This window comes from Populus trichocarpa, chromosome 1 (assembly GCF_000002775.5).
Source record: "Populus trichocarpa isolate Nisqually-1 chromosome 1, P.trichocarpa_v4.1, whole genome shotgun sequence".
Classification (NCBI taxonomy): domain Eukaryota; kingdom Viridiplantae; phylum Streptophyta; class Magnoliopsida; order Malpighiales; family Salicaceae; genus Populus; species Populus trichocarpa.
In genome coordinates this window covers 3,502,513-3,519,376 of record NC_037285.2, presented here as the reverse complement: position 1 = coordinate 3,519,376, position 16,864 = coordinate 3,502,513, and the positions used below count along the sequence as shown (strand labels likewise).

Sequence of the window (16,864 nt, the reverse complement as noted above, 5' to 3'; positions counted from 1 at the left end):
CAAAAAAATAAAATAAAATGGTCGGAAAGTAATTAAAAAAAAAGGTAAGGGCAGGCACACGTGAAAGACATCAACTCATCCATCCACTCAATTCAGGAGGTCGTAAGAAAAATATGGTACTGTCAGTCAACCTGTGATACCTTAAAATTTCTAACCAATCAAAATTTAGCTCAACAATACAATATATTTTTTTTAAAAAAAGTTGTTTTTCGCTGTGGTTGGCAGTATTTTTTTAAAAAATTATTTTTTTTATATATTTTAAAATTATTTTTATATACTAATATTAAAAATAAATTATAAAAATATTATTTTAATATATATTTTTAAAAAAATCTGAGCAGCGAACTCAAAACTCAAAATCCAATTTTTAATTAATAATTCATTCATATTTCATTATCTCTCTCTCTCTAACTTTCTGTGTCTAGAAAGTGGCGCTAGGCATCAGCCAACTTTTAGAGAGAGAAAGCCACCAGGAAGCTTCCTTTCGCTGCCTGCCTCAGGTTTCTCTATTTTTACCGATATTTTTTTTTTTCATTTTTATTATTATTCTCGAAGGAGAAGCTAGATCTTTCTTTTCTCTCTCTAAAAACAATTCTAATTCTCTTTTTCTCTCTCTAACAAATAAATTTCCATTTTAATTAATTAATTTAATTGAAGATGCGTCGTTCTGCATCGAAGAAGACGGTTCAATCGAATTCTACCACTGCTTCAATTACTTTTTCAGCTACGGATCTTTTTCGCTCCGGTATCTATTCTCTCGATTTTCTTTTTTTCTGTTTTGATTTCTTATTTATTTTTCTAATATGTTTAAATCAACTGATTTTTATGTGTGGAATTGATTTAATTGTGATTTATTATTTTCGGTGGTTCAATTGAGTTATTAGATTGGCAATAAGAACAATAGAGAACTTATTAGTTTGTATTAATTAATTAATTGTGATTTTTGTTGTTTAGATGGAAAAAAAATAAAAAATGAAGATGTGAAATTTGTGCTGAAAATGAGAAAAATATGTAAAAGATATACTGGTTTGGTTCCCCTGAAAAAAAGAAAAAGATAGAGGGGGTTGGTGTTTGTATGAAGTAGAAACCTTTAATCGAACGACATAACTACTACTACTTGATCAAGCTAAATTTTGCTTCATCGTAGGGGAAAGATATATATTGGGTTGAACGCTTGCTAATCTATTCTAGGCCATAAATGTTTGGTTTTATAGCAAGAAGTTGAAATCTTTTTGTTCCTCTTTGGTTTTGGCTGAAGGTTCAAAATCTTTGGCATCTCCATGAAGAAAATCTCAAGATTGGCCTGCTTATAGCATCTTGAAAAGAAAATCAAACGTTTGTAGATAGAATGAACATTTGCTATCTATAGATGCTTGAAAAAATAGGAGCATTTTTATTAGATTTTTTTTACAGATTCTATTACTTGAATTATTTTGAAAATCTGTACATTGAAGACCAAATAAACAATTCACGGATGTGACCATTTGGTAATGCTTGTGACAGCTAATAGGAATTAAACGATGTTAGGAAAGAGGAGCAACTATTTCTAAGATTATGCCAATGAAAAGAATTTGTGCTAAAAACTTAGCTGAGGAATTCTTGGACTAATTTAAAACATGGAATCTAAAATGTAATAACTAACATGCTTGAGGTTGCCTTTACAGAATCTTAGCCTAATTCGTTTCTGAATTTATTGCTATGCTAGTTTAGGTTAACATTGCATTTACGTTGTAACCGGTAAACCTTTGTCTTTTTAGCCTCAAGTAAAGCATCTTCAAAAGAGATGGAGCGAATCGATAACCTATTTTACTCATACGCAAACAGGTCTTCTGGTATTATTGAGTAAGTTTCCTCCATCAAAATACTGTGTTTGATTAGTGAAGTGTTTATTAGCTTTTCATTATTGAGAATATCAGTTGTGTTAATTTAAATTGCTATTGACTGTTGTTTTTCAAGTTAAGGAGATAATGTGTTTGTCAGTTACTTGATCACATGTGGGTGGACTTTCTCTGATGATACTTTTTGCATGCGACACTTTTGCTTTTGTATTTTGAAGCTCAACTTTCTGTCTCTCTGGCCGGTCTTATTAGGATGGGAAAAATACCAGAACTCTTAGTTTATGCTTAAGCTGTTATATGAAAGAATGATTTAAGATGTATCATTTTAAGATTTTGTCACTTCATTTCTAATCTTTAAAATATTTCACTTGAACAGCCCAGAAGGAATTGAAACTCTATGTTCAGATATGGAGGTGGATCATACTGATGTCAGAATCTTGATGCTAGCTTGGTAAGTTAGACCAGAAGGTATTAAAGACTGCTTAACTTTTGGCCTTAAGATTATGTGTTGAAACTGATGGGCTGCACATACCAGGAAAATGAGAGCTGAAAAACAGGGATACTTTACCCTGGTAAGGAACATGTCTTCTATACCCATCAATTTCTACTTAATCTACGCTTTGATTCTTGTGTCTATTTCTGATGTTATTCAATGAGTTTGTTATCCACTTTTTTATCTTTGATTCTCAATTTTGGCTCACCATTTTTTGCCAGCATCCAATAATGCCATGTATTAGCAGCCTTTTAAATTGATTTTAGCATTCAAGGACATGCTTAGATAGTTTTATGACTTATTATTCTATGATTTAAGAGTTTCAACAAAATTTGATTCTATTTGCAACTGTGTTTACTCAAAAATACAAAGATTGCAAAGTGTTAATACTCGGTGCTTAGACATGCTTACACACACACACACATATATAAATAGTTGCCAATGCAGTCGCTCATTACAATTTCCTGGGATTTTCGTACTCTCTATCTCTGTGGATGCTTATCTTGCTTTGTGGTTTTTCGTTTTCTATTGGTGCATGATTTGTTGTGCAATCTAGAAGATTATACATACAGACAAGTGTTGGGATATATCTTAAGCTCTTAAATATCTTCCATCTTCTTTGTCTTTCTTCATGTTGATCATCTTATACCCAAAACTGTCAACATTATATTCCATAATTAGCGATATTACTGGCTCATCCATTTCTTCCCTCTCACTACAATGTCTTAATGTTCATAGGAGGAGTGGCGAAGGGGCCTCAAATCACTGAGGGCTGATACTGTAAATAAATTAAAAAAGGTGCTTCTGGAGCTAGAAAAGGAGGTATGACCCTTTGTGGTTTGGGGTACTTGCGTGTACTTTTTGATGTTTTTTAATGTACTCTACGAATGGAACTCATCTAAAGAAGGTTGAAAAGCTACTGATCTTTTATCCCTTTCTCTAAAAGGTTAAGAGGCCAACAAACTTTATGGATTTCTATACCTATGCATTTCGATATTGCCTAACAGGTATTGTGAGTTTACAATGGCGTGTTGTCACATGCTGAAACATTATCTTTCCCAGTTTCCCCATTTATTAATGCTGCTTTCACCCTTTGCTTTCTTCAGAGGAGAAACAAAAGAGTATAGACATAGAGAGCATCTGCCAATTGTTGGATCTTGTTTTAGGATCCCATTTTCGAGCCCAGGTTGATTATTTCATTGAGTATCTAAAGGTCAGTGGCCACATTTTTCATGTTTGTTTCTGAAATTTGCTGCTGTTTGTATTCTAGTTGTTGATTGACATTGTTTATAAAATGTCAAGGGTCATTTATTATTTATGCTTTTCGTATATGTTAAACAGTTTATGCTTCTCTCTGGTCTATTAGCTTATGAGCTAGACTTTAGAATTGATGGGCTATTTGATTCTGCATCTGTTTTACTTTTTGTAGCCAATCTTGCAACTTAATTGTTTTCCTTTTTTAAGTGAAAAATAGAAGAAATCTTGCCTTTTGATGCGCTAGGTGATCTAGGCAGCTTGATCTGAAAGAAAATGACCAATTTATTTTATATGCACGTATTTGTATGTTTCTTGGTAGTTGTTACAGCCCCGTATTAACTATGCTTTCACTGTGAGTGCAGATTCAGAGTGATTATAAGGTCATAAACATGGATCAATGGATGGGCTTTTACCGTTTCTGCAACGAGGTACTTCCTGTTCTTCACTCAATAACTCCAAACGTCTTGATTTTGTTATATTTAATTGACTAGTTGAAGACTAAGGTCGTGTGATCCATGCACCTTTACCATCCTTTTCATGGTATATTATTGATTTTGTATTTTGGTAATGCATATGCATGCATGCATGTTTAGGCAGTAACATTATAATTCCATTTACAAGGAAAGGTGGAGAAAAATTGAAAAGAGCAAGATTTATTTCGGCATTGGCTTAAATTTCTGTTCATCCTTAGTGATATGATACTGACACCTCTGCAGTTGCTTGGTTACCAGTTCCTATAAATGTTTTGGCTTGTTATCTAGTTCATGTTCCAACTTTATTGACAGTTTCAAATCTTTTAACAGATAAGTTTTCCAGACTTTAGTAATTATGATCCGGAACTTGCATGGCCCCTGATCTTGGACAATTTTGTAGAATGGATGCGAGCAAAAAGGACCTAAAAGTCGATGCTTTTGGTTACTTGGGTTCCCTGCTGTAAACCATTATTATTATTTAAGTAGGTAGTGGTGAAATCCCTTTTCTTTTCCCCACCATTTGGGAAATGTATTGTTTTCATTCCATGCCACTTCTCTCTCTCTCTCCCTCTCTCCTTTTGCTCTTTCCCTCGCGTTGCTGTTTAGTAAAATATGTGATTGGTCTGTTTGCAGGATTATTGAAACTACTCACATTAGACTCCCCCAAGAGTTGTAACTTGTTAGTTCTCTGTAATCCTGTTCTCCTCCAAACCAGCAACTTATGCTCAAATATCTTAGAAAGTGAAGTTTGCGTGTTGCTGTCCGTGCAAAATTCTACCTGTCATAGGTATAGATATCTCAATGGGACAGCTTAGACACTAGGCTATATCATCCCCACTTTTTTGTATGGACCAGAGCGATGATAGATATTTCCTCAACTTGTGCCTGGCATTCTGGCAGTCTTCCTCCGAGACAAAATCGGTACTGTGTATATACTAGGCACATAAATTAACTTCTAAATACACCACCTAGTTCCTATCTCCAGCATTTTTACAGTCATGGGACTAATTGAATATGGCAGTGCCACAATGTTTCTGTTCAAGGTCACTTAACTTCTAAATTTAAGTGGCTGTTGATGCAAGAGTTGGATGTATTTGTCATTCCATCAGTCAGATTAAAGAAAACTTGTGAGCTGATCGAACAATATCATATTGCTTATGAAGAAGAAAGTTTGCAACAATATCATATTGCTCAAGGCCTTGCCGCCCCGCAGAATTGTGGAGTATGAGATCAGATATACGTGGAGTAGTTGTTGGGAAGCTGACTAAACAACTTTCTCAATTTCGTTTGTGATAAAGAAATCTGCAGCCCTGACTCCTGAAAGCTCTCGGGCCAGAATGTTAGACTGCATGACATTTTTATGCTTTGAAATATGAACAAGTAGCTTCGCGGAAAGAGATAATATTTTGAGTTACACGAGTGATAGCCATAGCCCTCGAATATAAAATGACTTGGGATTCCCTTCTTTATGCCATGGAGCCAAAAGAGGTTACACCAAACTGAATAGTGGCAGGATGAAACCCCACATTGTATTCCACGGGAAGCAAGAGTAAAGACTAAAGCAAAGTTATGCTGCATTCGACTTTTCTCAATTTTTAAGGCTTGAAAGTCCAAGTTTTACTTTCTTGCTTGTTGGAACTTCACTTTAACAAAGCAAATATGATTCTTGTTCAAAAAAATAAAATAAAAAAATAGACGAAGCGAATGTATCAGTGCCTCTCATCTCAAGGCCCTTTACCGATCAAGGACTGCACTGCAAAATTTCACGAGATACTTCAACATTAGCTCAAGACATGTGACTTTTACTTTACTTTAGACATCTTTTAGTCTTTTCACCGAATGGTATCATATCTTTGCTCAGATGCTTTCCAAAGATCGCCTGTTGCTCAGTTATGTTTTAACATCAGCCCTTGTGTCCCCCCCCCTGAAATTTGCAAGTTCAATAGTCGACTGTTGATAAATAAAAAAAGGAGTCCAGGTGAAACACAAGAATGGCCATCGTGAAAATTTGCACCAAGCAATTTCTGTTGATTAATTTGATATCTCAGGCAATACTACAGATTTGCCAAAGCAAAGCCTTGCTGGTTGCAAGAAAACCAAACAAAACGAGGTTGGTTTGGACAATAATGCAGAGACGGAACATCACTTGCCAAAAAAATTGAAAGCATACACATTTACATCTATGTGCTGCATGCCTGCATAATCCCTTCAACAAAATGTTAGCACCACAAAACCCCAAGAAAAGAATGAGGAAAAGAGAGGGGGGACTGTGATTAAAGATTTTGCTTCCCCTCGTTTTCTTTGAACAATTTCAAGAAATAAAAAAATCAGTTCTTAGAGATCATCAAGGAGATGAGGCGCGGAGAATCAAGGGCGAGGATGGTTGAAGAGCACGCCTGCTTCTACTTCTACCGCGAACTACAGGTGGTGATGATGAAGATGATGAAGAATTAGAAGATGTGAATCTGTTTGACTCGCTTGTCAATTTTTTCTTCTCTCCTTCACAAGCCTTATCTTCAGTTTTATGATTCTGAACTCTGGTTGAATTTAAATTTGCAGGAAGAACACAATTGCATAGAAAGCCTGCAAAACATCACCTTACACTTCATTACGAGAATACATGTGGAATTTCACTCCATGTACAAGAATCTGCTCAACAAACTGACTAGTTTCATCCTGGATTGATCTTTTGACTAGTTTTACACATCTAAACTATTCAACAAGGCTTGAGTTGTAGAAGATTATCAGAGTTCTCATCTATGAAAAAAAGGAACTGGATATTGATCACAAACTTCAATACATTTGTAAGAATTCATTCACAATTATTCATTAGATTGAAGAAATTGAGTTGTGTGGTGGAGAATGGAGACACATTTCATCACCTTCATTTCACCCACTAAATGACCATTACAGTCTCGTTTCTAAAAAGCCATTTCTTGTATTCATCCAGGAAAATTAATTTAACAGTAAAACTAAATTGAACAACTTGAAAACAGGATTAAACAAGTTTAAATTCTTACCAATTCGAGCGAGCCGATTAACCCAGCTAGGGATGGGATTACCAGTGAGCCTGACGCATGCATCATTGCAGAAATGGTTGCAGTTCTTGGTTATCAAATTATAAGCATTCCCTCTATATACCTCTGCTAACTCCTCCATAACTCCCCTCACTTGTTCAGGACCCAAATCTGTTTTTCCAATCAAGATTGTCTTTCTATATGTAAACCCATCACACTGTTTAGGTTCTCCTTCAAAAATTCCAGTTGTAGGAAACTCATGAGCCCCAAAAGCATACTCAACACCATGAACTGCATAACATGATCCCGGTTTTAATCTTACCAAGATTGTTCTTTTAATATAAACAGATTGAGAACATTAAAAAGAAAAAAAACCCAAAAAAGGAAAGTAAAAGCCATGAAAAAGGTATTCAGCCATTGAGAAAAGTGAAGAAATGAAGGGAGGAATCTCTGAGCATTTCCAAAAGAAAAGAACCTCACTGTGCCAAAACTTTACCAAGTTTCTTGTTTGTATGATTCCAGAAAGGAAAACCCAAATTTCTGAATTCAAAATTTCTTGCAGATTCTCATCAACCAAACAATCAGCTCCTAAAGCAATATATCAAACATTCGAAAAGATTGAACTTCAAAGAACACTGCTTTTCGTTGAAGATTCAATGCACCAATACGCAGAAAACAATCCAGACAACAGAACAGAACACACAAACAGATCTAACTAGCAATGCAACTTATTCAAGAATAAAAGAAAGCTTGAAAAGTATGCAACTTGACAAAGATTGAAAAAAAGATGCTAAAACCAGTAGTCTTCTAAACAGTACAAACCTTGAACCCCAGAATGATAAACTCCAAGTCCAAGCCAATAAGCATATCCATTGATTGGTGTCAGATCATAAACATTAAGGTACACTGGCACAGATCCTGTATCAGTACAACTCAAATTCTTTCTACACCACATCTTCTTCTTCTTTCCCCTCTCTTCTCATTAGGCACACTGCTCTAATTACCATATGGTACTAGGAAAAAACTAAACCGTGACAACATTATATGGATGTGACATGATGTATAATCATGTCTTTTTCAACAACTAGTTATCTGTTTCAATAAAATTGAACTCGCTCGCTCACTCGCTCACTGCCCAACAAATCTCAAGAGAGGTTGATGAAATTTTAAAAATATGATTTTTTTTTCTTTCTTTTTGGGTTTTGAGAGCTGGTAAAGAGAAGAATGAGAATCTTCTGTCTTATGGGCACCTACAGGCGGCATTTAGAGCCGCACTGTATTTGAATATTTATGGGTTGATAATTAGGTTCTTTTTATTTTTTAAATTACATATAAAACGTTATTTGTTTATGGCATGTGGTTGCTTTTTATATCAAAATATATTAAAATAATATTTTTTTATTTTTTAAAAATCATCGGAAAATAAGTGAATCTTTTATATATATATAATTCCCTCCGGGCTCTTTTGAAAAAAAAAATTTTAAAAGGAAAACAGAAATCTATCAATAAATATTCACGTTGGAGTGTTATTTTCTTAATAATTCTTAAAACAATCAAATAAAACGAGACAATTAAGATTTGTATAGAAAAAACAAAAATGAGATAAAGAGCGTGTGATCTTAGGTTTGAATAGGATCAGAAAAATAATTATAAATGCAATAATTAAGTAGAATTTAAAAAACTTATTTAAAAACACAATGACTGTTTAAGAAACTCAAAAGAAATCCGTGTTGGCTACATAATTGTGAGCTGTGTTCAGGAATTCGAAAAAAAAAAATAAAAAATTGGGAGAAAGTAACGTCTACTCATTATGGTGCTTAGTGGGGAGGGTTATCATATTATATATTATGATCTGGGATTAGTGTTCTTAAGGGAAAAGGAATAATATCATGGTATTATTAGTAGCTAGGTGAACAGGATGAAAGTGGGACCTAATTAGATGGTGATCAATTTAGAATAATCATGATTAATAACTAGATTGCCGCCAGGATCAGGGCGAGAGAGAGAGAGAGAGAGAGAGATGGTAGATGATCGTACAATAAGCTCTCCATTTGCATGGTTTTGTTTTAGTCAACTTAATTGGGTTGGGTTTAGGGTGTCAAGAATCAAAGTTTTTATCCAAAAATCAAGTGGTAGTTAATTCCGGGCCCTTCTATTTTTTCATGTTCTTTAAATTTTATCCTATGACTTTTTTATTCTTTTCATCTAATTCTATGAGATAAAGTTTTTGATTATAGTGAGAAGACAAAGTTTAAAGTCAGAAAATTATTCTTTGCCCGCCGGCTCAAAAAAAAAAAAAAAAAAAAACTTATGTCAATGGATTATATTCAACCAGAGAAGTTCAATAATATGGTTTTTTATAAGGAGAAAAAGTAAATTGAGATCGGTTTTGATCTTTTTTATTTGAATAATTTTTGTTTTTTAGTGATTCTGAGGTCAAGCCCGTACGTACACCTGTCTTGTTTTTATATTTTATATTTTAGGTTTATTTTTCAATTTATAATATTTTTTAAAAATAATTAATTTAATATATTATAAATATATTAAATTAATTAAGAATATAATTTAGGTATTATTTTATTAAATATCATTTAATTTTTACTTTGTTTTCGAATAAAAATATAACTGTCCTTTTATAATCTTATCAAGTCTTTTTTATAGCCCATCATTATTATTTTTAAATTTTATCTGTTGTTTTTATGATAGTGTATATTTTCATTCTCATATAATTAAATAAAAATTATTTTACAAAAACAATATTGTTAAGCCTAGTTGGATACATCATCAATTACATGTTTAATAAGTTAGTTCAAGTTGTTCGAAGATGCCATTATCTTGAAATTTTAAAAAATATATTAAATCTGGAGTTTATAATCAAAATTTTATTTGCAAATATAAAATATATTAGCAATACCAATACTTTTATATATATATATATATATATATATATATATATATTAAAAAAAATAGCAAAGCAGGTGCCAATTGTCCAATGTCATCTATAACTAATAACTCATTTTGATGATGTAAATAGCTAGGTAATCATGAATCACAATCAAGGGCATTTTAATGTAATCACCTGGAGTAACAAATATCAATAAGCTAATAATTTATAGTTGATCCAAGTAACCAAAAGATCCCCTAAAATTAGTTATGGAAGAAATTCTTGCAGTCCTGATAATTAATTTATTGTGCACCTTACGAGCGAGGCTTGAAATTTTTTTTTTAAAAAAAACAGCTCTATATGGTAGAATAGGGACAACAATTGACAGTCGACCAGGTTAGGTGTGCGAGAGACGAGGAACATGCTGTGGCACACCAACCATGAAAAAGCAGCTAGGGTTTCTAGGTTTTGCTCGAGCAAGAATATTGGCAATTTCATCTTCTTGTTTTGCGAAGGAGTAATCTTTAGACATGCGGTGGCTGCAGGTGCTTCTGTCCATTATGTGATTGAGGAAACTCTCTATCTCTCTTGGTCTGGTACTTGAGAAAGCCAAAATTGCTATGGATATATCGTGGTGTTAATTTTCCCTTCGAAGGCAAGGATGCCATGGATGGCGGCGACACCATTTTAATGGCCGTCCAAGTGTATTGATTTTATCCCAAAGAGGCTGGGGGCTTGGAATAGTTCAGGCTAGCCACCACTGGCACTAGCTAGCAGTTTGGGTTGGTAGGTTGGTGAACTAACTTGGGACCCCATTTTCTCAAATGCTTGACCTGGTCACGGTTAACACTAGCCAATGTATCCACCATGCAGAATTTTAAGTTAATTTCAAATGTAATGGAAGAAGGAGTCCCTGTTATATATATATATATATATAGAGGGGAGCTAAGATTATTTGTTTGGAGGGGCCAAAATTAATACAACAATATATAATATTTGTTTTAATTTATTGTACATGAGTTGTAAAAAAAACATGCATAATTTAGTTTTATTCAAATAACTTACTACAAACATATAATGATCTTTATATAGGGTAAAAGGTTTGAAGCAATACCAAATTGACTCAAAGCAATGAAGTTAATTTCATTTTCATAATATATCCATCACTTTAATATTGTTGGTCTTTATACCTATTAAATATAAACATACAAAGTATATAAGAAACATTAGCTAAAGCGAATCATTATTTATGTTTGATAAACTTTGAAATAAAGCAAAAAATAATGAAGAATGATTCTTAACAATATCGATTCTGGTAAGAGGTTGCTCACTAATCAACACAAATTCTTTGTAAACTGAAGCACATTGTGGCTGCTCAACCATAACATCAACATTACACATTGGAGTTGGTTCACTAGGCTATGAGTTATCAATATTTTTTTTTAAAAAAATCAATTCTTCTTATTTTGTTCATGATTCAACCTAAAATCAAAACATATATCGTGAGAAAAAATTGATAATTTTGACAGCTCTACTAAAAACAAAACATAAAAAAAAAAATCAAAGCATAATCAAAACAAACCAATAAAATATATGTAATTAATTAGAAGAAAAAAAATCACTATAACAAGAATTCGAAAAACAATTGGTAGAACTAGCAGATTTGAGAACAAAAAAGAGCAAAAATGGTAGAATTATAAAAAAAACCTCATCAAATTATTAAAAAACATCTCAAAACAAAAATAGATTTTAAATTTAAATTACCTTATTTTGTTTGATGAAAGATAAATTAATTAGTGGCTTTGCTTCAATTTTTTCATAGAAAAATTTTACTTGCGATTTGTATTTGTATTTTTGTTTTTTATTAGCTACAGAATTTATATTAGGACTGCGCAAAATAATAACTTTATATTTGCAGAATTTATACCAGGGTTACGCAAAATAATTCAAAGAAAATTAAAAATAAAATCACGCTTCATTACTATAAGAAGACCCATCTCTTTAAAATAAAAAGCACTTCCTCACATTTAACTATCCAATAATAAATAAAATTAAAATGTTTTACAGGAGGACCATTAAAATGTTTTGCAGGGGCAGGGGCCCAGGGCCACTGTCCCCCCCCCCCCCCCCCCCCTAGTTGATAAATAAAAAAAATGTGAAAGGTGACTAAACACTAGCATGGAAAGTTAATTTTCCAATTAAGAAGTGGAAAATAAAATACAAATAAAAATATTTTACCTTGAATATCTTTTTCATTTTATACATTTTATTTTATTTATTTTAGAGATTTACTACGATTGCTAAGTACATGTGATTTTTGTTTTTATAAATACACAATGCAAATAAAATCATTTTGTCCTAAATTTAATAAGAAAATAATTAAAAATAAATTACAATAACCTCTTAAATACATTATAAAATTATAAAAATAATCTAAACATATTAATATTTTAAAAATAGTTAAAGTAAACAATTTGATACACGAGAGAGAATATTTATTAATATTTAAATGAGAGAGGAAATTAATTGAAAATCAAATTAAACAAAATAAAACTATGAAATATTAAAAAAAAACTGAAATATGAATAAAATGAAGATTAGGAATGAAACTTAAAATTATAAAAGAACAAGGACTGAATTTGCAGAAATAAGAAGTTGAGGGAATAAATTGAAATTCTCCGCATCTTTTGAATGGTGTAAACAGAGCTGTATTTTTTATCTATGTTAATTTTAGTCTTTTATTATTATTATTTAACAATAATCTAAAATTATATTTGGTAAAATAGATCTTTCATAGCGTATGATATCTCGTATATACAAGAACATGCAAATAAAAAAGAAATTCCAAAATTTAAAATCAGCAACATAACTTCTGACGTTTAAATAACAAAAAAGGTCAATAACTAAAACAAAAGGAACAACATATGTAAGGGACATGTAAAGGAAATTGCGTAATAAATAGTGATATGAATAATTATCAAGCTCGAGAAGATGAAAAGTGAGCAGCACATGCAAAATGTTTTACTTATGTGTATTTAGGGGGTGTTTCTTTCCTGGAAAGTGGTTTTCAGAAAATTATTTTCTAAACTTTCATGTGTTTGTTTGCTATTAGAAAAGTTGGTCAATGAAAAACACTTTCTGGTCAACGGAAAATTTAGCTTGGTTTTCAGGAAAGTGTTTTCTTTTTATTTTGGACGGAAAACACTTTCCGGAAGTTGTGAAAAATTTAGAAATGTCATATTATTTGCCTATTATATCAAATTTGGTCCTCAAACTTTTGATTGCTATATATATTTTGTTTTGAATATTTGTTTTCAATTTCATCTATTAGAATTTTATTTTTATATTAAGTTTGGTCCTCATTTTTATAATTGTTATTTGCTTTTCCCTTATCATTTTGTAATTGACATTTTTTATCTAACAAATTTGGTCGTCATTGTTTTTGTTGTTACTTATTTTATTTGAAATAATTTATGAAATGTTAATTATTATTATTTTAATTTCTTCATCTTTTAATTTTTTTTATTTTTTAGATTTAATCTCTATTATTTTGATTATTATTTATTTTATTTGAGATAATTTATGAAATTATATTTTTTTCAATTTCATTCTCATTCATCTTTTTAATTTATAAGATTTGTTTCTTATTATTTTAATAAACTTAAAAAAAATAAAACATTAATAAGTCATTTTCCAGCTCATTTTCCATGACATTACCAAACACTGAAAAATATTTTTCAACTTATTTTTCATTACATTATTAAATATCAAAAAATAATTCACTTTTCTGAAATTTACTTTCCCGAAATTTATTTTTTTAAAATAAATTATTTTCTAGTAAATAAACGGCACTTAGTTAATTAGATAATGAAAGGCAGGGCCTGGCAAATTAACTTGCAGGTCCATGATATGAAATGAAGTATAGACTCCCAGCCTGTAAATCACAATTCGGAGGGAAATTCTGGACCCTGGAATCTACTCCAAAACTTTATACCACAATACCTCAAGAGAAGCATCTTATTTTGCCAGCCACATTCAAATCTGCCAGGCCCAAAAGAAAGCTCCTTTTGCATGTACTAAAATCCAAGCTCTGTGATTGCCCATCAAAACATTGTCTGGGATGAACTTGAAAGTGAAAACTGATGCCACCCAACATCGCAGAATCTCATGATGTTTTAGACAAGAACAAAAATTTAAAACAATGTTTCGCGCCAGACAAACTTTGGCTCGAATCAAACTCACTCCTCAAAGCAAGCAATTTTGCAACCGCTCCACCAAACCCAACAACAACAACAAGAGCATCAGTGAAAAAACAGAATCAAATGTGAGCAAATCCGATGACGTGTATAGGCAACTAGACAATCTTGACTTCATGAAAGCTGCTAAAATCCTCTTCACTGACCCTCCAAAGAAAAAGAAATTCGGGTATTGCTGCTTTTCTTTCTTTCTCGTGCCTTTTTATCTATGTGAATTGGGTCAAGGAGTTTGATAGCTATTGCTTATTGGGTTTCTTTTAGGTATTTTGTCGAACATGTGATCGGCTTGCGCTTTTCTTATGGGGTGCTAAACTTGAAACTTTAAGATGTAATTTGTGTAGTTAATTTAGCTCATAGCATGACAAGTAGAACAGTGAGTGGTCATTTTGATAAGGACCAAGACATTAGTGTTATGCACTAGAAGACATCAGAATAAGATCAATTTCTGGGAACTCTGGGTCCTGGGAGACCCATCAGGGAGAATTGCATTTCAAAGGACTTTTTTTTCGAAATGCATTTTGAAGTGTTGATTATGATAATTTGAGTGAAATGCTTGAGATTATTTGTGTAATGTACGTATACACTGATCAATGATATTTCTCGAACCTGCTGACATCTTCATTTTAGTTTTTTCGGTGATCTGTACTTACATTCATGTCTTTTATGTTCAGGCTTGATTTCCATCTGGTACAACTCTTCTTCATCTGCTTGCCTTCATTGGGTATCAGTTCACATGTTTTTCATATTGCCATATACATATTTAAATGTGTCCTACTCCTTGTCTTGTTGTTGCTATCTAAAAGAATGCATATTCGTTTCTGTCCTTTTTTTTTTGGCAACAGCTGTATATTTGGTGGCTCAATACGCTCGACATGAAATGAAAAAAATGGATGCGGTAATGTTCTTGTCTTGTCAATAGTGATAATTAAATTCTATGTCATTTTGCCTCTCTTTATTCCCAGACTGTTTTCCCTTTTTCCTCTTTTCTAGTGGTCTCGAAATCTTATGTTTGCATGCCAATCATGGCATGGTCGGATCCTCACAAGGGACTCTTTGGAAGAAAAACTTCTCATGCTCAAAGCATTAAATTGGTGTCTCCTAAAAATCATCGTTTCTAGTTGTTGATCAGAAAATTACACATTCGTTTCATTATTGTTTATAGGTTGGTATACTAAACTTTTAAGGGCCAACAAGACTTTAGCAATATCAATGTTTGCACTTGACTCACAAATGTCAATATCTTTCACGCATAAAGGATAATTTTAATTTATATTGTTGGACACTTAACGTCATAATTAAATAGTAAATTGATCTAAAGACTGCAGATAAAACTTGGTACTTCATCTCAATTCATTGTTATTTTGTTTAGATTATCCGCATAAAAATAGGGTTCTTTGAAGTCTTAAAATGCTTCTTTATTATGTGGTCTCTCATCAAGCTTGCTGCTCTATGGCACCAACTTTCTTGTGATAGCTCCTGTTAGTGGTCTCACTAACCACCCTGAGGGATAATTGATGCCTTAAATCCAACATAAATTGCTTTTAAACAGTTCTTTTCCATGGACACAATCACTCTAACGTTATCCACATTTTCTTTTGCATCGGCCTGAAGTTTAGCAATACCCTTGTTTTGTATCTAGGGTCTTAATTTGATGATTCTTTGACCATCCCAGGAACTAGAGAAGAAAAAGAAAGAAGAAGAGGAGAAAGCAAAAGAGGAGGAACTAAAAGCTATTGAAGAGAAGGCTCAGTCCGAGTCAGAGCTCCTAGAAGTGAAAGAGAGACTAAGTAAACTAGAGGAGGTTGTTAAGGAAATTGCAGTTGAATCAAGGAAACAATCAGGTGGCAGTGTAAAAAAAACCCAGGTCCAGGAAGACAGTAGCGAGACATTAAAACCCGCATCAACTGAAGCTAGCAACAGAATATCAGAATCGAGCAAATCAGTGGGGAAAGACCATCTTAGCATACAGAAGTGTCTGGAACCAGCACCAGTTCCTGATTCTTCTCAGAAGGGCAAGATCCAAAATGAAGGAACTTCTCCGGATGCCAAGAGATAGAAGACATGTTGCTAAATTCTGTAGAAAGTAGAAGAGTTCATTTTTTGACAGAGCATGCTCCTAACACACCAAGCCCGCATTGCCCAACTATCTATCAGGTGTTTCACCTTTAAAATCTAGTTTTGGTTAGATAGGTGCACTATCTAACAGTACAGTTGGAAGTATTTATTCAAATGTTTGAAAGGAAGAAGTTTAAGCACACCAGAATCATTTCTTTTCATGTTGGATTTCAAGTTCCGCTTGCCACAAGTATCAAGTTTTGCAGCAGAAAACTGGATGGTTTCAAATTGTCACTCGGCGGATCAGTTGAAGTTTTTACTTTATATTCCTTCATTCTTCAATTTCACAGACAAACGTACTCTCCCAAATGATTTCTTAATTTGCCATTTTTCTTCAACTAGAAACACCTTGTACATGGCTCACCACACAAACTAAAAAAAACTATCAGATACCTTCAATATCCGTGTGAAGTTAACGAATCTCTTGAAAGCTTCCAGTCTTCATTTTCTATCTTCAAGAATTGAAATTAGCATGGCAGGGAAATTTGGTAATGAATTGAACTTTTTAATTCAAAATCAAATTGTTCTTAG

The 16,864-nt window shown here is 32.6% G+C and overlaps 3 protein-coding genes across 5 annotated transcripts; 2 read left to right on the top strand and 1 right to left on the bottom strand.

Moving 5' to 3' along the window:
* The first annotated feature begins 345 nt into the window (after window positions 1-345).
* LOC7496054 (uncharacterized) lies at window positions 346-4,818 on the top strand. Of its 3 annotated transcripts, XR_002979034.2 has the most exons (11): window positions 346-500; window positions 658-745; window positions 1,758-1,842; window positions 2,215-2,289; window positions 2,374-2,410; window positions 3,070-3,153; window positions 3,278-3,338; window positions 3,438-3,544; window positions 3,951-4,016; window positions 4,392-4,543; window positions 4,695-4,818. XR_002979034.2 is itself a non-coding variant. In XM_002299232.4 (10 exons), the coding sequence occupies exons 2-10, from the start codon at window positions 658-660 to the stop codon at window positions 4,485-4,487; spliced, it is 699 nt and encodes a 232-aa protein (XP_002299268.1). In that variant the 5' UTR covers window positions 346-500; the 3' UTR covers window positions 4,488-4,818. The 3 variants fall into 3 exon arrangements, 2 of the variants coding, with proteins under 2 accessions (XP_002299268.1, XP_024445992.1); XM_002299232.4 differs by having other exon boundaries at window positions 4,392-4,818; XM_024590224.2 differs by having other exon boundaries at window positions 404-745; window positions 4,392-4,818.
* Window positions 4,819-6,053: 1,235 nt separating this feature from the next.
* Window positions 6,054-8,335, bottom strand: LOC7493418 (deSI-like protein At4g17486). Its single transcript, XM_002297765.3, has 3 exons — window positions 7,901-8,335; window positions 7,082-7,369; window positions 6,054-6,644 (listed from the first exon to the last, which is right to left on the bottom strand). Exons 1-3 carry the CDS (start codon window positions 8,031-8,033, stop codon window positions 6,406-6,408), a joined length of 660 nt encoding a protein of 219 aa, XP_002297801.1. The 5' UTR covers window positions 8,034-8,335; the 3' UTR covers window positions 6,054-6,405.
* Window positions 8,336-13,884: 5,549 nt separating this feature from the next.
* Window positions 13,885-16,567, top strand: LOC7487065 (stress response protein NST1). Its single transcript, XM_002299231.4, has 4 exons — window positions 13,885-14,387; window positions 14,890-14,939; window positions 15,061-15,113; window positions 15,891-16,567. The coding sequence occupies exons 1-4, from the start codon at window positions 14,164-14,166 to the stop codon at window positions 16,272-16,274; spliced, it is 711 nt and encodes a 236-aa protein (XP_002299267.3). The 5' UTR covers window positions 13,885-14,163; the 3' UTR covers window positions 16,275-16,567.
* Window positions 16,568-16,864: the final 297 nt, after the last annotated feature.